Source organism: Podarcis tiliguerta, assembly GCF_965153285.1.
Source record: "Podarcis tiliguerta genome assembly, chromosome: 1".
Classification (NCBI taxonomy): domain Eukaryota; kingdom Metazoa; phylum Chordata; class Lepidosauria; order Squamata; family Lacertidae; genus Podarcis; species Podarcis tiliguerta.
Window position 1 is genome coordinate 30,475,889 of NC_139534.1, and position 21,061 is coordinate 30,496,949.

The 21,061-nt window shown below is 45.8% G+C and overlaps 1 protein-coding gene across 2 annotated transcripts in view; it reads left to right on the forward strand.

The window, feature by feature from the left end:
- The first annotated feature begins 538 nt into the window (after window positions 1–538).
- Window positions 539–21,061, forward strand: part of IFIH1 (interferon induced with helicase C domain 1) — a 28,033-nt gene continuing 7,510 nt past the window's right edge. The window contains exons 1-10 of one of the 2 annotated variants that reach the window (XM_083407182.1): window positions 539–556; window positions 6,107–6,263; window positions 7,290–7,445; window positions 8,739–8,822; window positions 12,302–12,525; window positions 13,652–13,862; window positions 14,504–14,721; window positions 16,591–16,707; window positions 19,013–19,136; window positions 19,251–19,481. In XM_083407182.1, the coding sequence (XP_083263308.1) occupies window positions 554–556; window positions 6,107–6,263; window positions 7,290–7,445; window positions 8,739–8,822; window positions 12,302–12,525; window positions 13,652–13,862; window positions 14,504–14,721; window positions 16,591–16,707; window positions 19,013–19,136; window positions 19,251–19,481 (1,525 nt within the window). In that variant the 5' untranslated portion in view covers window positions 539–553. Of the gene's footprint in view, window positions 557–3,081; window positions 4,084–6,106; window positions 6,264–7,289; window positions 7,446–8,738; window positions 8,823–12,301; window positions 12,526–13,651; window positions 13,863–14,503; window positions 14,722–16,590; window positions 16,708–19,012; window positions 19,137–19,250; window positions 19,482–21,061 lie in introns of those variants that run through there. The other variant, XM_083407181.1, reaches the window with a different exon arrangement.

The window sequence follows — 21,061 nt, forward strand, 5'->3', positions numbered from 1 at the left end:
CAGGGACTGCCACATCAAGGCTCAGTCCCTGGTAAAAGGCTAACTGAATGCCAAGGACCATGTGGGACCCAGGGCCCAATCAGAAGATGTCAGCAATAGGAGGCTGAGCTTTAGAAATTAGCAAGTCCTTCAGGTACTAAGGGCCAAAGATAGTAAGTGTTCTAGATTGTACCTCTTTCAATGTAGAGCACCAAGGTGGTTTATTTGCTCTTCTCAAATATGCCTTTCAGAGCAGGCCATGGTCACTGCATTATGTAAACATTTCATATTAGGAAATATTATGCAACTTTCACTTCACATTATGAAAGGAAACCAATTGAACATGATAGCTGCATTGTTGATGACCTTTTATTTTATATGGTATGTATGCAAACATGATGCAATAGCTAGAAATAAAGCATAGAAATGTTATTGGCACTGCTTTCATCATGTCTGTTTGGTTCCATTTCAGAATCTCTCTATTGGCATTTCCTCCTTAATTTCAATCAACCAATCTCCTTTATTGGCATAGAAAAAGTGCATCGTATACATGGATCAGAACACAGCATGAAACATGGTAGGAGATACTTTAGATACACTGTGAGGGACGAAAATGGCTCTTAGGACCCATGGTGATGTAATTTCATAGTGTCATTTAAAAATCCTGCCACGTTCTCCACAACGTCATTACTACAATTGTTCAGCAGATAAGACACCCTGGGAGAGTCAGTGCGATAAATCCCCTGCTTCAATAAAGGAGCCAAATACTTATATTTTTGCATAAAATGGGCAGTAAAATAAAACGTGTGATGGATTTGACCTGTTTGTACCACAAGGGCAGCATCTTTCAGAGTATGGGATTTTCAATAATCTATCTTGCAAAACTGCAGTTGGCAAGACGTTAAATCTTGCGAGGGCAAGAGCTCTGCGTAGATGGGGATTGTAAAGCTGGTGTAAATATGGAATGTCCTGGCCAAATGAGGGTGGAGTTCCCAACCCCAATGGGGAACAGGGTTTTTTGGCTGCACTGCAAAGGGTTTGGAATTCAATCTCTAGGATTCTGCACTTGATTGTCTGGAGTGCTTCTAGTTGTGGGAGCATAAGCAGCAAGTCAAGTGATAGGCCACACGTTCTGATTTTCCTTTCAATGCCTGCTAGCCATTTACCACCTTCATTTTAAAATCCATAAAGAGGGAAAATAAAAACGTGAAATGCCAGGTGCACTTATTATCATGGAGATTGCCAGTCACTTGTATTTTTGTTTTCTTAGAAACGATACTTCCCTTCTTACTGTGAATCTGAAACCTAAAGAAGGCTGCTTTGATAAAATCCCCTTCAGCACTAGCTCAAGTTCACACACTTGAATTAGAGACAGGGATTTATTTATTTTTACTTTATTTTGTAAAAGCACTCTTACAAGCAGATTCTAAGGATGTTTATTCCAAAGCAGTCTCACTTCATTCAACAGGATTCACTTCCAAGTGTGCACACGACTCGTGCCATTTTGGCTGAAAACACCACAAAGATTTCAACCTTTGCTATTTTGTGGGTGGAATTCAGTCACATACCAGCAAATTTATGTTGTACAACTGAAGTACATTCAGCACCCTTCCTGGCACCACAAACCCACTTTTCAAAACGGGGAAGGGGGGGGGGAGAGAGAGAGAGAGAGACTCTGGGCTCTGGGTGTTAAGAAAAGTTATGGAGAAATTTGTTGGAAAGTGTGGTTTGACAATTGCTTAACATTACACTGAAATTTCCAGACAGCCCACTTACTGAGCATTGGTAGAGTGTGCCTTGGAGTTTCTAGAAACTAAGCAACATTTGTGATTTTTAAAATGGATAATTTGTGTGTGTGGACCTGCCACGCTAAAAAGCATCCATTTTGATTTGTTTGCAGGGAGGTTAAACAGTCAGTGTGTCAGGCAAGTCTTCCCTGAGTGCATTTTCCCTGAACATTCCTGGAAAAAATCCTCTCTTTTTTGGTGTGTGTCAAAATGGAATTGTTCTGTAATAATAATAATAATAATAATAATAAAATAATTTTATTTCTATCCCGCCCTCCCCAGCCAGTCAGGCTCAGAGCGGCTAACAACAGTAAAATAATACAACATTCTAAAATCATTTCATTATAAAATTAATTCAAATCAGATTAATGGCAACCATTGGGCTAGAGTTCTGTGAGGATTGCCAAAGGAGGGGGTCAGGCTGTGCCCTGGCCAAAGGCCTGGTGGAACAGCTTCATCTTGCAGGCCCTGCGGAAAGATGTCAAGTCCCGCAGGGCCCTAGTCTCTTGTGACAGAGCGTTCCACCAGATTGGAGCCACAGCCGAAAAAGCCCTGGCTCTGGTTGAGGCCAGCCTAACCTCTATGTGGCCCGGAACCTCCAAGATGTTTTTGTTTGAAGACCGTAAGTTCTTCTGTGGGGCATACCAGGAGAGGCGGTCCCGTAGGTACGAGGGTCCTAGGCCGTATAGGGCTTAAAAGGTTAAAACCAGCATCTTAAACCTGATCCTGTACTTCACCAGGAGCCAGTGCAGCTGGTATAGCACCGGGTGAATGTGATCTCGCAGCGAGGACCCCGTAAGGAGTCTCGCTGCAGCATTCTGCACCCGCTGGAGTTTCTGGGTCAGTCTCAAGGGCAGCCCCACGTAGAGCGAGTTACATTAATCCAGTCTGGAGGTGACCATCGAGTGGATCAGAGTGGCTAGGTCAGGGCGAGAGAGATAAGGAGCCAACTTGGAGGAGATGAAAAAATGCCGCCTTTGTTATAGCTGCAATCTGCACCTCCATGGAAAGGGAGGTGTCAAAGATTACACCCAAACTCTTAACGGATGGTGCTGGCACTAATTGTGCCCCCCGTAAGAGATGGGAGTTGCCCCCCCCCCATCCCATATCGTCCGACCCAGCCAAAGGACCTGTCTTCGAAGGATTTAACTTCAACCGGCTCCCACGTAACCATCCAGCCATATCCAAGTGCTTCAAAACAGCTTTACTTACCAGGCATGTGATTGAATCTCGCCAGAAAATAGAGACAGTCAAGAACCCCCTATTGCGTAACCTGCCAGTAAACAAATCTGAAGGAACGCTCAATAAACAAACCCCCTGGACGTGACCCATGAGCCAAACTGGTTGCAGCGGGGACGGGAACCTGCGATCCTGGACATTTTGCACTCCAGTCATGCCTCGGTATTGGCCATCCTAGCTGGGAGCGGGGCATGGGGGTACAACCACCCCTGGAGACAGACACAGGTCCCCCCCCCCCCCACATTCCTTGCGAAGGATTGCGTGGGTTGATTGGGACGGCGGGTCGCCGTGGTTGCGTCCTTTGTGCTGCGAGCAAAGCACGGGAAAGCGAAACTGGCCTGCAGGAAAAAGCCGGCCAGCGTTTGGAAACCGAGCACCAGGCGAGAATAGAAACCGAAAGTGCCATGTCCTATAAGAAGCGGCCGGCGGAGTCGCCTAGCCCAGTGGCAAAGGAAGCGATCGGTAAGAACGGAGTATTGCTCCTCCCTCCAGGAAAAGACAAAACTTCCAAGAGCAACGAGAGAGATTGCTTGGCTTTAGCTTTGTCTTTTTTTGAGCAACAGCCACGATCGCCCTTCCCCACGTGCAGACGGGGCGGTCCTCCTGGCCGAGCTAAGAGACCCTGGACGGCAGAATGGAAGCGGCGGCCCCCGACCGCGACGAGGCCATCCTGTACCTGATCTGCTGCTTCAGAGGGCGGATCAAGAGCAACATGCGCGTGGCCCCCGTGCTGGACCAGATGCCCTCTTTGCCCCACGAGGAGAAGGACGTCATCCGAGCCGTGGCGGAGCGCCGCGGGGACGTGGAAGCGGCCGAGCAGCTCCTGCTCGCCCTGGAGAAGGACCGCCGCCCGCCCGGACTGTGCCAGGAATTCTACGAGGCGCTGTCGAGGGGCGGCTTCAGCGCCGCCGACTACGTCGACCCCAGCATGAGCGAGCTGCCCTCGCCTTCCCTCGAGGCCATGGACGACACGGGCAAGTTCCTGGTGAACTTGTTCTCCTGGACTCTCGTGGAGAAGCTGAGAGCCACGCAGGTAGCCGATAAGTGCCAGCTTTTTACCTTCGAGGACGTGGAGCGGGTAGGTAACGCTGCCTGAAACAATTCGTCCGTGATCCAACCCCCCTCCCACTCAAGAGAGAGGTATTTGGGTATATATCATAGGATCACAGAATTGCAGAGCTGGAAGGGACCGTGGAGGTCATCTAGTCTAACCCCCTGAAGTGCAGGAATCTTTTGCCCAAAGTGGGGCTTGAACCCTGAGATCAAGAGTCTCACATTCTATATCGACTGAGCTCTCTCTCTCATCCATTCACATGTTTAGGGTAAGGTTAGAGGGCCCATCCCCACATTAAGATCAGGTTAAAGGTAAAGGGACCCCTGACCAGTAGGTCCAGTCGTTGCCGACTCTGGGGTTGCGGCGCTCATCTCGCTTGACTGGCCTAGGGAGCCGGCGTACAGCTTCCAGGTCATGTGGCCAGCATGACTAAGCCGCTTCTGGCAAACCAGAACAGCGCACAGAAACGGCGTTTACCTTCCCGCAGGAGCGGTACCTATTTATCTACTTGCACTTTGACGTGCTTTCAAACTGCTAGGTTGGCAGGAGCTGGGACTGAGCAACGGGAGCTCACCCCATCGTGGGGATTTGAACCGCCGAGCTTCTGATCGGCAAATCCTAGGCTCTGTGATTTAACCCACAGCGCCACCCATGTCACTTTAAACATTCATTGTCAAGGGGGATTTATTCGTTTGTGGTGGTGGGTTTTTTGTACTTGCTTTTATTGCGCGTTTTGTGCTTTCATCTTGAATTTTTATGTTGTGAACCACCCTGAGATTTACAGGTTGAAGGGCTGTATAATTAATAAACTATCTAACAAACAAACCATTCTGTGGAATCGACTGGCTAAAGGCTTTCCTTGGACTGCACCACTTGAAGCTGGTGGCGGCAGGGTGGAATTGCAGGTTTTATTGCTACCTAGCGTTGCTATGTTGTTTTTCCATACAATCGTACCTTGGAAGTCAAACGGAATTTGTTCTGGAAGTCCATTTGACTTCCAAAACTTTCAGAAACCAAAGCGTGGCTTCTGATTGGCTGCAGGAAGTTCCTGCAGCTAATCGGAAGCCACGGATGTTCAGGTTCCAAAGAATGTTTGCTAACTGGAACAGTCACTTCCCGGTTAGCGGTGTTCAGGAGCCAAAACATTTGACTCTCAAGGTGTTCAAGAGCCAAGGTACAGCTCTATTTGGGAAATAGGCATTCTGCAGACAAATATTCAGGGCAGTCTGTCTCCTGACAAGTTATTTTTCTACCTGGAAGGATTCTTCCCCACCTGCACTGAACATTCTGTCCCTATCGTAGTCCTGGAATAGTACAGCACAGGAAAAGCTTTACATTTTGATTCACACTCAGAAACACTCCATTTCTCACAGGTAGCTTGAATAATGGGTGTGACAAGTTCCTTTCCCAGAAGAAACTGTGAACATGAAATGCATCGTTACTGGTCCAGGTTGTACTGCTGCCCACGGAAATGGCATTTTTGAAAATACAGGACATTAGCCCCTTTCTCACTAATGGTTATACCAGCCTGGGGTCCTCCATATCATATGGACTACAACTCCCACCAGCCCCAGGCACCGCGGCCATTCTTGCCAGAGTTGATGGGAACCGAAGTACATAGGAGCAAGAGAGGACCAGACTATGGAAGGCTGGTTTGCACACACCCAGCTTCCCATGGAAATACTTTTACTCCAGTATTTTCTCTGCAGGGCAATAAAGGAACCTGTTTTATAGGTACAGTCGTACCTTGGTTCTAGAACACCTTGGTACTCAGACGTTTTGGCTCCCGAACGCCGCAAACCTGAAAGTGAGCGTTCGGTTTGCGAATGTTTTTCGGAAGCTGAACGTCCAACGTGGCTTTAGCTTGAGTGCAGGAAGCTCCTGCAGCCAATTGGAAGCTGCACCTTGGTTTGCGAATGGTTTCAGGAGTTGAACGCACTTCCGGAACGGATTAACGTCAACAACCAAGGTATGACTGTACTATGATACATCTTACAGAAGTATCAGTGTGAGTATTCCTTCCCTCCTCCCTTTTCTTTTAACCCAGATCAGAGCCGAAAATGCAGCAACAGGGAATGCAGCAGCGGTGAGGGTGCTGCTGAGCAGAGTAGTGCAGAAGAAAGAGTGGCTGTCACCGTTTCTGCAGGCCCTGCGTGACTCTGGGCATGAAGATGCCGCAGATATCCTAAGTGGACATAAAGAGGGTAAGAAAAATGATCTTATAGTTTTGAATAGGTATAGTTCTTAGCCTTCGCTTTGTACATGAAGGGTCTGCAGTTGCTCTGGGGAAACAGAAACACAGGGCTTGCCCACACTTAACCTTTCTCTTGCACTTTCCAGACTCGGTCTGCACTTGAAAGCTATGTGTCTAAGCCCCCATTTCTTTCTCTCTCTTTTTGTTCCGGAGTTTTCCCTGTGAAAACCCACTCCTTAAAGCTGATTTGGAGCAAATGGGAATCCACAGAAAACTCAAATTGGCACTTGCTCTGATTGAGCGCCAAAGAGCAGGCTTTTGTGTGGAAAGTAATCGCGCAAAAAAGGAGAGCATTTGGACACAGAGCTTTAAAGTGTTGACTTCTGCCTGGAAAGAGCGGGACAGAAGGTGTGAATAAGCACATGCTGGGAACTGCATATGTGTAAATTTTGACATGAAAGCTGCAGTCCGAATGTACGTACACATCACATGTTAAAAATTGTTCAACTCAGTGAAACTTACTTCTGAGCAGATGTGCACAGGAACGTGCTGAAAGCAACAATATAAAGCACGCTTATACAAGTTTAAGCAGTCGTGGAATCCTGGGAACAACTGCCCAAGATGGTAGACCAAGACATGACTTTACCTGATATTTGGCATGACAGATCCAAACTCAAAAATTACACCATCCATTTAAACATCACAGTATGTATTGGTTTCTAAAAATGCCGGGCAGCACCAGGCACCTCCCACTAGTGCTTAATAAAACTCATTAAATACATTAAAAAAGCAAACAAACATGCCTACTCTCCCTCCTACAGCACCTTGGTCGGAATTCACCTTAGGGAAAACGATAGAAGATCTGGGCACAGCTCTTCCAACACCTTGCTTCAAATTTGAGTTTAAAACATGACATTGGTCTACCTTATGGTTTATCTCCCTGCCTTGTTGTGTCCCCACGTTGTCTGTTTTGCTCGCCTGCGTATGGGGGCTGATCTCCGATGTTGCTAAATAACATTTTGTTTCGTGTGAACAGAGCAAATAGTCAACGGGATGCCTGCAGGTGAAACTATGGGCACTGAGGAACCTCAGGTACCTGAGAATCCAAAGCAGGGTGCTGAGTTGGGGAGCAGCTTCACCCGTGAGGAGAATGCCTCAGAAGAATCGTGTGGAGGGAGTTCTGCAGTTTCAGGTAACCTGTCAGCTCGGCTTTTTTAAACAAAGTTTGTTTATTTACCGTATTTTTCGCTCTACAAGACGCACCCGACCATAAGACGCACCTAGTTTTAGAGGAGGAGAACAAGAAAAATAATATTCTCTCCCTCTCTGCGCAGCGCCCCTTCAGAGAAGCGGGAGGAGAAATGGAGCCCCTTCCATTTCTCCTCCCACTTCGCTGAAGGGGTGCTGCGCAGAGAGGGAAAGCTGTGCAGCACCTCTCCAGCGAAGCGAGGAGAGCAAGAGGTGTCGGTGCGCACCAATCTCTCTTGCTCTCCTGGCTTCAGGGATAGTCACTGAAGCCATGGAGCCTGCATTCGCTCCATAAGATGCACAAACATTTCCCCTTACTTTTTAGGAGGGGAAAAGTGCGTCTTACAGAGTGAAAAATACAGTACTTGGTTGCAGCATGGGAGCTGCCCTGTAGTGGAGCTCCCAAAGCACATTAAAACATATTGGGTGGAATTGTGGTCCTCAAGCTGCAAAAGGTTCCCCATCTGTCCTTAAAAAATTGTGGTGCTAGGAGCTTTTTGCTCATGTCCAGACTCCTTAATACTCCCGCCCCCCAGTGGGTCCACCCACACTGCAACACAGGAGAGAATTAATAGATCTCAGCTTAGCATGCCCAGGTTTTCACTCCATCTTTATGGCAACTATGCTCTGTCTGGTTCAGGAGTCAAAACCTATCAGGATGGCGATGTTTGTTTTCAGACTTGCTCTCTTGCACTCTTTTTGTAAGCGCATCATTGACCAGTAGGTGGCACCCGTAGCAATTCCTTGTTAGGAAAGTGTGGTTGCTTTACTGCACAATTTGATGCATGTTTACTCAGAGGCAAGCCCTGCAGTGGTAAATAATGCTTACCCCCTAGTAAAATGTGCTTAGGATTGCAGTCTTAGGCAAACATTTTCTTGCATTAATAGCTTGTGTAGTCTGAGCAGGTCGCATTGTGACCTGTGTTTAATTCCAGATATGGCATTCAAGGTTGTGTCCCAAGTATTAAGCAAGAATTTTAGAGCTGGTAAATCTAATCAGACAAGGGCAATATAAGCATTTTGAACACATGGAAAGGTTCAGGTTTGCTTCAGCTGATGCATCTAAGATAGCCTGAGCTGTGGGGACAGCACATTCCTCTCTCTAGGTGCTTTGCTGAAAATGAGATTAGAGGGAGACGGTTCTGGTCTATCAAAATGTGAAGCACATTAACCTATGATAGAAGTAACTGCATATCACAAAATATTTACACCCTCATTTCTGAATTGTGTCTGCCAGATTCTGACGTCAGTTTGCTGGATGCAAGCGTCAGTGATGTGAGCGAGAGTGTTGGGCGGTGCAGCCTCGCCAACGGTGATTCAGGTCTGACTTTCCCCACGGAACTCTATTTAAAATGCAAAACATTTACACTATCTGTTGAGGGATGATACAGTGGTGCCTCGCAAGACGAAAATAATCCGTTCCGCGAGTCTCTTCGTCTAGCGGTTTTTTCGTCTTGTGAAGCAACCCTATTAGCGGATTAGCGCTATTAGCGGTTTAGCGGCTATTAGCGGCTATTAAAGGCTTAAGGGATTAGCGGATTAGCTGCTAAAAGGCTATTAGCAGCTTAGTGCCTTAGAAAAAGGGGGTGGGGAGCGAAAAAAAATCGCAAGAATCGCAAGACATTTTCGTCCTGCGAAGCAAGCCCATAGAGAAATTCGTCCTGCGAAGCGCATTGAAAAACGGAAAACCCTTTCGTCTAGCTGGTTTTCCGTCTTGCGAGGCATTCGTCTTGCGGGGCACTACTGTATTCTTGAAATGACTGTTTCAGGATATTTAGCCTAGATTTAAAACTACTTAATTTTATTTAATGATGACTATTGAGTCTTTTATATGTTTTATGTGTCTAATATGTCTGGAATACCAATGTTTTATGGATTCTGCCCCCCCCCCTTGCTTTTTTATGATTTTACTGTCTAAATTATGCCGACAAAGGCTGGATAAGTGAGCATTTAAGCCACATTATTGTAGGCTGTCGAGGTAGAAACCGTGGCATTCTCATGTCTAGCATTGTGAGCAAAATCTAACAAAATGAATACGTGAGATCAGAACTGCTTGAGGATCAGACAGAAAGAGAGTGTGGATTCTGTTTCGCCTTCCTGCCCCAAGATTTGCTGCTTGATGGAATGGTGTATTTTCCCTCCTTCCCCTGTTGTGCTAGAAACAAGAGGTCCAAGACCAGACGACCATCTTCGTCTTAGCACTGTTTGGTACCAAAAGGGAAGGGCAGCACCCAGCCATTGGCCCAAAGCCCAGTAGCTGATGGCAGCTTGTTTGCTCTTCCCAGTAAGGAGCCCATCGCAAGCGCCAGCTGCCCTGTGGGTTGCATTCGAAAGGCGCTCATAACCTAGAGGATGTTTATAGCAGGCTTGGAGGAAAGCTGTAATTTGGGCAGCAGGGTGTGCGTGTTCTTCCCTCCCAACTCAAGACGTAAAATTGTAAATATTTGTGTGCGACATCCAAAGCCTTGGAGACAGACAGGATGCAAATATCAATTTAAGGAAGGGCAATTTGTAATTCTTTGTAATTCAGCACAGCTCTTAGGATCCTTCAGTTTCTTGGACAAATTAATGTTATTAATACTTAGTAGTTCTGTTTGTATTGGGCCCACCCAATTTTTTTGATAAATTAATATCCCTCCCTTCCTCCCAGGATGCTAGACTAGATGGGCCATGGGCCCATCTTAGGTCCTTATGGTTAGAAAGTTGGAAATAAGACCCGGGAGGCCAGACTTCAAATCCCCACATGGTCATGAAGGTCCCTGGGTGACCAGTCACTTGCTCTCAACCTAACCTACCTCACAAGGTTGTTGTGCGGATAAAATGGGGAGGTGACTAGCCATTGTCAGGTGCTGTTGCGGTTGCTCGAGAGTAACCAGGCAGGACTCCGACCTGTGTTTTACAAGCTTTATTTTGGTGCAAAACTATTTACAGTGAAGAGTCCCAAAGCTCATGTCTGGTTCAATCACTAGCAGAATCTGGGAGTGGTCTTTTTTTGTACCTCCCCCAACATAAAAGTTTCGTTACCCCCAACCGTTTCCGCCCCTCTCTGCGCCTCAGACTACTGCGCAGGATGGGCGATGGCAAGGCCGCGCTTCCCTTGCTCAGGAGCGGTGTTAAGGCTCTCACTAGCACCTCTTCTCCCCTGGAGGTGGGGCTTTCCTCCTCGCCGGAAGAGGAACTGCTTCACAAGATTTTCGGAGACTCCCCGTAACCCAGCTGCCCTTCTATTTCTCACCTCTGAGCTGATGGCAGTTCCCTGACAGCCATGTATGACAACTTGAGCTCCTTTGAGAAAAAGGTGGCATATAAATGCAATAAACCAATATTATCTCCCCTTCACCCTGTATTTAATGATCAGAGACTGAATCAGGAGACCTAGAGGGAAATGAACTAGGTGAAAATAACCCTCTTCTCTGCCTTAAGGTTTGCCTCGTCCACTGTCCCCACCCTAGGCTTTTCCATTGCTCTCTTCTTCCACTTGGAGAGATTTCCATTAGCAGATCTTATCCAAGCCTCACTTGAGTTCTGTTAGCTTAGTTGGGCTTTCGGGAGAATTGCCCATAGAAAAAGATGCGACACTTCCTTTATACTGCTTACAAATATAACTTTATAGTGTTTTCTGTATGATTTGGCCACTAATGATGATATCATCAGAAAGAAGGTATCTTTTCCAAATATCATGAGATACTCTTTGAATTTCCCCCCGCCCCTTTCAGTCTGTGTTTCCTTTGGCTCCATCCACTTAGCACAGGGGTCGGCAAAGTTTTTGTGGCTTGGGCCGGTTCACAGTCCCGCAGACGCCACGGTGGGCCAGAATTCGCACACACGCAAACGCTATTTCTGGTGCGGAGGAGGCGTGCGCAGCTTCCCATTGGCTGCAGGAGCTTCCTGCAGCCAATGGGAAGCTGCCCAGCGTCACAGAAGGTGGTCCCCGCTCTGCTCCATGCCGGTTTAGCGCAGCACACAGGAGCTGACTGAGCAAGCAGCAGGGGTCCATGGGCCGGTTAAATGACCCTCAATTAGGTTGCCAACCCCTGGTTTAGCATATCGTAAAATTTTGGCAGTAGGCTTTTCAATCCATATAGTGTCTTTTAAAATGCAGTTGTCTCTGTTTATTTGACCTCTCCCCCATAGGTCTCCAGAGTAAAACATATTATATGGTGAAACAGAAAACAATCCTGGCCCCTGAATATTATCATATGAATATAATTCTAGTCAGTAACAGGCCACATTCTTTTGACAAGAACATAAAACATCAAGCAGTCCTAAATTCAGTTGCTTTTACTATTGTTACTCATTAAATTGTATACCACTGAATGCAAAGATGGTTTACTAATCATAAAAAATAATTGAATAATATGATTAGAATACAGAATAATTTAAAAGACACCGTAATTAAAATGCACAATAGAACCACTTCATTAAAATGTTTAAATATGAACAACCATGATTAATATTTGAACTGCTCCTGCTCACCTGCCCAAAATTACCCTCATGTGGTTGGCTGGGCTTGTTCGGGATATGACCCTTGAGCTGAAAAAGGTTCCCACCTATGGTGTGCAGGATTGGAGCCTTAAATTGTGCATCCTGAGAATGAATTGACACCAGCTGTGATGCCCAAAGGAAACTCTAGTAGCCCGTCAGCCATATATTGTGGCCTGACAGGTGTTTGCACAAACATTTTCTGCTGTTATGGGGAGAAGGCAGGAGTTACCTTTGGTCAAAAAACATGGGTGTCTCTGGCTTACACCTAAATCTGCATGGCAGAAATTATAGAGGAGTGGTCTCTCTTACCTGCAGATGATGCTGAGGATGAAGAGACAAGAGCTTCACCAGAGCCAGAGCTGACTCTCAGAGACTACCAGATGGAGGTCGCCAAACCAGCCCTGGAAGGGAAGAATATTGTCCTGTGCCTCCCTACAGGCAGTGGCAAGACCCGAGTAGCCGTCTACATTGCCAAAAACCACTTGGATAAGAGAACGGAAGCCGGAGAGCATGCAAAAGTTATCGTGCTTGTCAACAAGGTACGCTGTCCAGAGGTTCTCAAACTGGGTCCCATGAACTACTAGTGGTCTGTGATGTTAGGAGGTCCTCAAAAAGCTTGCAAAACCCTCAAGAATATCTGTACCTGGCCCTGTGCTCGATGTACTTTTTTCTGACAGTTAAGATCGAAATTGTCTTTGAACCAGGGCTGGGTTATCAAACAGGCTAATAAGACCCTAGTCCAGGGTTTCCCAATCTTGGGTCTCCAGCTGTTTTAGACTACAACTCCCATCATCCCTAGCTACAGGACCAGTGGTCAGAGATGATGAGAGTTGTAGTCCAAAAACAGCTGGAGACCCAAGTTTCGGAAACCCTGCCCTAGTCTTAAGGCCAATCATTTTCTTAAAAATGATGTTGATGTGGTCTCTCCTTAAAGCATTGCCAGAAAGTTGTAAAATTGTGCCTGCTCTTGGATCTGTAGAGCAAAAACAAATGCATATTAAGCGGTACACCAAGGTGCCCAACAAAACTTCATGCAGTCCAACGGGGTGGGGAGACAATTTTGAGAACCGCTATGCTATCTGCTTATGTGAGTCATGCAAGCACAGAACTGTAGGATGGCAGGCATTTTGGTTCCAAAATAACGAAATCCTTCATTCTGAGAGGAAGCACAGTTCATAATCCTGCCTTGCAGGGGGTTGGACTAGATCAGGGGTCAGCAACCTTTTTCAGCCGGGGGCCGGTCCACTGTCCCTCTGACCTTGTGGGCGGCCGGACTATATTTTTGGGGGGGAATGAACAAATTCCTATGCCCCACAAATAACCCAGAGATGCATTTTAAATAAAAGGACACATTCTACTCATGTAAAAACACACTGATACCCAGACCGTCCGTGGGCTGGATTTAGAAGGCGATTGGGCTGGATCTGGGCCCCGGGCCTTAGGTTGCCTACACATGGACTAAATGATCTTCAGAATCCCTTCCAACTCTACAATTCTGTGATTCGTGTTAGTGGGGTAAGCTTGCATAACCTTTGGCCAAAACTCCTTAGCGTGCTTTGGATGCTATTGTGTAATTCGCAAATGCGCAAAGAGCTTAAATAAAGGTCATTATTACAGTAGGGGCTTAATTGTATCCCCAACTCTTGGCTGGAAACCTTTTCCTAGGTGCCATTGGTGGAGCAGCATTTCCGGAAAGAATTTCACCCCTTCCTGAAGCATCGGTATCGCGTCATTGGGCTAAGCGGTGCCTCTCAGCTGAAAATTTCCTTCCCTGCAGTTGTCAGAGATTACGATGTCATTATCTGCACAGCTCAGATCCTTGAGAATGCATTGCAAAATGCAGACCAGGACGAAGAAGAGGGAGTTCAGTTAAAAGGTATTTATTGTGGATAACTGTGTGCCTGTTCGTGGTTCTGAGGCCCTAAACACATTTTGTTTGTGTGCTTTTAGAAACATGCTTAAAACAGACACTTAGATTTTGGAAGAAAAGAGGTCTCAAATTGGGGCATGCTGCTTATGGAATACTTTAATCATCATCAATAATGATTTTATTATTTATGCCCAGCCACTCTGGGAGGCTTCCAACACAGAAAAACATAATAAAAGGTCAAACATTAAAAACTTCCCACTACAGAACTGCCTTCAGATGTCTTATAAAAGTTCTGTAGTTATTTATCTCCTTGTCATCTGATGGGAAGGCATTCCACAGGGCGGGCACCACTGCCAAGAAGGCCCATTGCCTGGTTTCCTATAGCTTCACTTCTCCACTTTTTTCAAAAGAACTTCTGAGTAGACATGGTTAGGATTGTGCACTGTGCATTATGTCTCTCAGGGCCAAACTATGCAGACTGCCAATCTGGACTGGGTTTATTGCAAGCAACCAGGTGTGTGTGTGTGTGTGTGTATTCCAATGGAAATGGGTGCCCTAATCCCAAACAAAAGTTGTAATCCTTCCTGGGACTTTATGGTGAATAGCTGGTAAGACATCTTATTAAACAAATAAATGTTTTCCCTCAGAGTTCTCCCTGATCATCATTGATGAATGCCATCACACTCAGAAGGAAGCGGTGTATAATGGTATCATGCGCCAATACTTAAAAGAGAAGAGGGACAACGAGAAGCAAAGGAAAGAGGGAAAGCAGTGTTCTCCACAAGCTCAGGTTCTGGGGCTGACAGCTTCACCTGGCGTCGGAGGTGCGAAAAATGCGGCAAAGGCTGAGCAGCATATTTTGAAAGTAAGTCACTGTAGACTTGGAAGGTCAAGTCTGGATCCAAACCAATAGGGGGGCGTGTCAGAGGCTTAATGCTGTCCAGCTGGCATAGATAAGACTCCGGGCTCCCAGCCAGTTCCAAACTATTTGATTTATTTGACAAAGTTCAAAAGTACATCTCCAGCGTTTCAATTAGCGTCTGTCCCGTTGTTGCACAGTTGCCGCCTCTAATCTTTCTTCTTCCTTTTCCGTACCCAGCATGCAAGTCTGCGGAAACTCCTCCCCTGACTTCCTCTGGGTACAGAATGACTTGTTCCAGGCTCATCCTCCTCCCCCTCTACGTCAGATCCACTGTCAGACGACAGGCTGCTGATAATCTCTTTAGGCTCTCTATAACTGCTGGTTTCTGTCCTTTCATCTTTTCCCGTATGCCTCTCCCTGACAGGGGGAGTGGGGCAGATTGATACAGAAAAATTCAATCTCATATTTTATGTCACAAAAATGAGTCAAATAATAATTTTTTTTGGCTTGATGCATGGCATAACTAATCAATATTATAATAGCAATCAAAAGAACCATTAAAGTTAGAAGATAATAAGAATGTAATGACTTTGGTTTTTAAAAAAGGGGTTTTTATCATTCTGCCCCACCTACGGGGCACTTTGATACAAAGCGTAAATTGTATGAGAATGGTGATTATTTGCAAAAATTTAATGAAAAACAATTTTTAATTGTGAGAGATCATAATCAGCCTTACAATTTGTTACTCAAAATCTAAATTACGTATCAAAACTAACAGTGTTTCACAGACATCATAGACTTTATGGTAGGTTTTCTTAACAAAACATCAAAACTTAATGTTAATCTTTCCTCAAACACCTATCCATTAAAAAAAAGACAAACATACAAGATCCTGGGTTTTTCCTGAGATATGACACATGATAATCAGTCATACTATATTTAGAAATGACTTAGGCCACATAGTAAACAACAGTTTTTTTCTTTTCAAATTTAATGAGTTTAGAGATTTCATGCAAATTTGTATATTGGGGTACTGTTGTACACTAGCGGGGCACTTTTATATGTATCAATGTGCCCTGTGTCATAGTGTATCGAAGTGCCCCAACGGACATTTTTTAAAAAACTAACAATTATTAATAAAACCATTGAACTTATTTAAAAATCACGTGTAATCCTGATTACTGAGTGGAATAACTTACCATTGGTATTTTTAAATCTTAACTAAACGACGCACAACAGTGTTGGAACACTTTTACACTTCACATAATTTTTTAGTTGGCCAAACTAAAAACACACCTACTCTTGTCAAACACCAACAGCTAACTGGCGGGCAGCGGGGTTGCAAGTGTTGTACTCACACATGTAAAGACACGTTTTAGTGATGTCGCAACACAAATAACATTTCTCAATATTGAAATATTGTTGGTGTATCAATGTGCCCCGCTTCCCCCCTATATTGTTGAATTAGGATTTGACTGCTTTCTTTAATTTATTGTTGGTTGGTGTGTTTTTGTTTTTTTAAAATCAATCAATAGCAACAACATTAATTTGCCTATTTGCAAATGCGGAGATGGGAGGATTTGGAAAAGGCCAACTGGGAATGAGAAAACCAGAGGATGAGGAAGCCAGAAATCAAAGCCACAGCCATAAATCTATATTTTGGATTGGGCAAAACATTGTTGTTGAAGCCAAAAAACCCACTATGCACATATTTATTCATGGCTGGGCACCCTTATTAATCATCTGAGGTAGTGAAAGCTTAATTAGAAAATCTATGTTAAGATTGATTTCATGGGGAGAAATGTTACGTCTTTAGGCAGCATTACTCACAAAATGCACATGCCATGTCTGTTATAACCTTCCTGCTTCCAGATATGTGCCAATCTCGATGCAGATGGAATTATGACAGTTCAAGAACATGCCCTACAGCTGAAGGATCAGGTGAAAGAACCCTCCAAGAAGTTTGAGATTGCAGACAACAAGAGAAAGGTACGGATTTTTGTTGTGGCTTTTTCTTGTTGAATTTCTTTCTTTCTTCTCTGCTTTTGCCTCTTCATAATAAATCTGGCGCTTCAGAAGCGAGCCCACCTTGAAGCAAGGCGCTTCATGGGCTATGGGATCTAACTTGGGGTCTATCCAAGTCTGCTTCTTTCTCTCCCCCCTCCACCCCACCCCAAACGGAACCATCTACGTATAACTTGTTTCCTTTTGGGCCAGAATTGAATTGGGTGGAATCTGAGGGCATGAATCCTGCCACATTTCAGAAGGATAGCCATAGTGGTTTTCCCTCAAGGACAGGCATTACAGTTTTAGAGTGGGTAAGAAAGGCATTCCCCCTCGTGTGCACCCTCAGTCAAACAGCCACCACAACAAAGCAAGACGATATCAGTGAACCTATGTTTCTGTGGGCCACAAAATAACAAGCAGGCGTATGTATCCGTGGGCCACTGAAAACCATCTACAGTGGTACCTCGGGTTACATACGCTTCAGGTTACACACTCTGCTAACCCAGAAATAGTGCTTCAGGTTAAGAACTTTGCTTCAGGATAAGAACAGAAATCGGGCTCCAGCGGCACGGCAGCAGCAGGAGGCCCCATTAGCTAAAGTGGTGCTTCAGGTTAAGAACAGTTTCAGGTTAAGAACGGACCTCCGGAACGAATTAAGTACTTAACCTGAGGTATCACTGTAGGGGACTTTGTGTGACCTGCAGTTTGTGTCCTTGCATTATCATGGAAGCAAGATTTCATTTCAGCTGGAGGTTTCCATCTGTTTTGATATGCACACTATAAAAGAGAGAAGCAGGGGCGTCTTACCCATAGAGGCTAGTGGTGCGGGGCACCAAGTTCTGGAGGGCACCAGGGAAGATGCGGAGGCTGGCATCAGCTCGCCGCCCTTGCCCGCCTCCGCCATGCCGCGTCAAATAATAATAATAATAATAATAAGTTTCCCCAGCCACTCTGGGCGGCTCCCAATCAAATGTTAAAAACAGCACAGCATTAAATATTAAAAACTTCCCTGAACAGGGCTGTCTTCAGGTGTCTTTTAAAGATAGGATAGCTGCTTATTTCCTTCACATCTGAAAAGAGGATGTTCCACAGGGTGGGTGCCACTACCGAGAAGGCCCTCTGTCTGGTTCCCTGTAATCTCACTTCTCGCAATGAGGGAACCGCCAGAAGGCCCTCGGTGATGGATCTCAGTGTCTGGGCAGAATGATGGAGGTGGAGACGCTCCTTCAGGTATATAGGACCGAGGCCATTTAGGGCTTTAAAGGTCAGCACCAACACTTTGAATTGTGCTCGGAAATGTACTGGGAGCCAATGCAGATCTCCCAGTACGTCGAAGCAGCGCCGCACCCGGAGCCTCCGTGCACGAAGCGGCCAGCTGAGCCGGGAGGTGCCACGTCCAGCCTCCGCCTCTTCCCCGCTGAAGGAGCCACCCTCCAGCCACTGCCCGCCTCCTCCAGCCCGCCTTCCCTAAAAAACTCTGGGGGTGGGGGGCGGGCGGAGGGAGCTTTGCACCACAGCGCCAGATATGAAACAGCCCTGGAGAGAAGTGTTTGTATATGAAAGGCTTCCTTTTTCAAAAAGCTTGGGAGAGCTTTCCACACTGCAATCTGCCTTCTTCTCTTTCCATGCACCCAGCACCCAGGAAATACAAAACACCTTATTGTCAATTTAGCTTCCTACCTACAACAGGCCCTAAGTTTTATGTAGAAGGGCTTAAGGAACAGCTAACCTGCTCCTTCTTCACTCCCTTTGTTGGACTCCCAATTCACAGCAGTCCTGGCTAGCATACCCTTTGGTAGGGGATGATGGGACCTGTAACCAAAAAAATATCTGGAGGACATCATGCTGGCTGCCCATGTTCTCGCTTCTAAATGGGGAAGGAATTAAACTTCAGATAATGACTTTATGACCCTGGTTTTAACATTTTCCTGGGAGAAACTTAATGGAGATGGGAGCCAGCGGCACCTCAACTCCACACCACCATAAATGGATCTGCCAGTCCTGTAGCCTGCCACTGGCGACGCTTTCTCTGCACCTCTGTTGTATCCAGGCTGGCAACCTGGGGGCCATTTTCATGAGCTGCATAGGCATAACCATTCGTTGCTTGATAATTGGCTTGCTGCGAAGTAATTGGGCCATTTTGTTCATGTCTAGGGGAGTATGTACTTGTTTATATAAATATTCTCTCACGTTGATGTAAAACTGAAGGAATTCGTATCCCTTGTTGATGTTGGCAGAGTATCCCTTCCCTCATTACTGAGTGAGTGCCCATGTTTTTCATTTTTAGGATCCGTTCAGAGAGAAACTCATAAACATAATGACAGGGATCCAGACCTATTGTCAATTCAACCCAAGGGCTGAGTATGGATCTCAGACCTATGAACAGTGGGTGATTCAAGAGGAGAAGAAAGGTAACTATGTTTTTAAGTGTTTTGTAATGTTTTGCCATGTCGGTTGTCCAAGACTCTCCCAGACATCTGTCTGTTGGTTTGGTAAAATTTGTTTTCCCTGCCCCTCCTGCCTAGCTGCCAAAGAAGAACATCGCAAGCAGCGGGTCTGTGCAGAGCATTTGAAGAAATACAACGATGCCTTGATAATTAATGACACCATCCGAATGATTGATGCATATAAGCATCTCAAAAGCTTCTACAAGGAAGAAAAGAGTAAGAAGAAGGCAGTGAATGAACACAATGAGGATCAGCCAGGAGCATCAAAACCAGATGAAACTGATGCATTTCTTATAGATTTGTTTTATGGTAAGCGTGAGACCCTTGGCAAATTGCCATATATTCTTCCACTAACCTCTGTGCAAATGCAAATAAGAACCAAAATCCGACCATTGTAGCTTGAACATAGTGGCTGACAGGGACACAGTCATGACATCAGACGTTTACATCTGTGGGACTCCTTTTCTTTAGCATTCTAGGTTATTGCGGCCTGCCTTTCACTTCCAGCAGAGATGGGAAGCCCAAATGTTGCTTGATTTACTAATCCCATTACACTCGCCCAGCATTGCCAGCAGAGGAAGGGAGTTCTCTGGAGCAGGAGCAGGTGTGGGTGCTTACATGACCTCCCATAACAGGAGTTGCTACAGTTTACCAGAAGAGAGAGGCGAAAGGGTGAACTCAGTATGGTGCAAATGCATGGACTGCAGTGCTCGATTGGTTCCACCAGAGCATTTGAACTGCACCAACCTTGCCACTGTCTCTCCCTCCCAGCAGCCACAGCCAGACTTCAGGGCCTGGAAGTCCCATACGGGTTGATTCCTGTCCCACTGACCACTGCTTTTCTGGAAGGCCATAGATTTCCCACCCATGGCTTACATAGTAAGGGGAATATCAGTTAAAGCACATCCTTGCCACCTTTCCCCCTTAAGTGTGATGCACAAACAGATACACACCCTTTTTTATTAAAGCTTAATTAATTCCTTAATTAGCAGTTTGAAGCTAATTGGTGTGATGGAGAAACAGATTGATCAAGCAATAAAATGGCAGGATCAGATTCAGAAATTAGCATCTGACTGGTCTTGCCCATCAGCCTTTCTTTCTTTTTTCCATTGTTTGCTAAGGAAATCTTTCAAGTTTCACTCAGTATCATTTATTGCTTATTTGGTGAATTGTATCCCACCTTTCTGTTGGGACGCGGGTGGCGCTGTGGGTAAAAGCCTCAGCACCTAGGGCTTGCCGATTGAAAGGTTAGCGGTTCGAATCCCCGCGGTGGGGTGCGCTCCCGTTGTTCGGTCCCAGCGCCTGCCAACCTAGCAGTTCGAAAGCACTCCCGGGTGCAAGTAAATAAATAGGGACCGCTTACTAGCGGGAAGGTAAACGGCGTTTCCGTGTGCGGCTCTGGCTCGCCAGAGCAGCGATGTCACGCTGGCCACGTGTCCTGGAAGTGTCTCCGGACAGCGCTGGCCCCCGGCCTCTTGAGTGAGATGGGCGCACAACCCTAGAGTCTGTCAAGACTGGCCCGTACGGGCAGGGGTACCTTTACCTTTACCTTTATCCCACCTTTCTACACAATGGTGCTCAAGTTGGTGACAAGTATGAAGCTTTTATTAAGTATGATGGCCTTACTTACTTTTATTTTTGCACAGACTAAATATCTGTACTAACATTTCTGTGATTCAACGAAGCCATCGTGATCCTATATTGAACATTGGTATTTGCTATGTGCTATAGGCTATAAATCACATATACCCAACAGGTTACCCTCCAGAGGTTGTTGGACCCCCAACTCTGATCATCCCCAGCCAACATGACCAATAGTCAGGGCAGATGGGAGTTGTAGTTCAATAACATCTGGGGAGTGACAAGTTAGGGTCAGTGTTTTATTCATT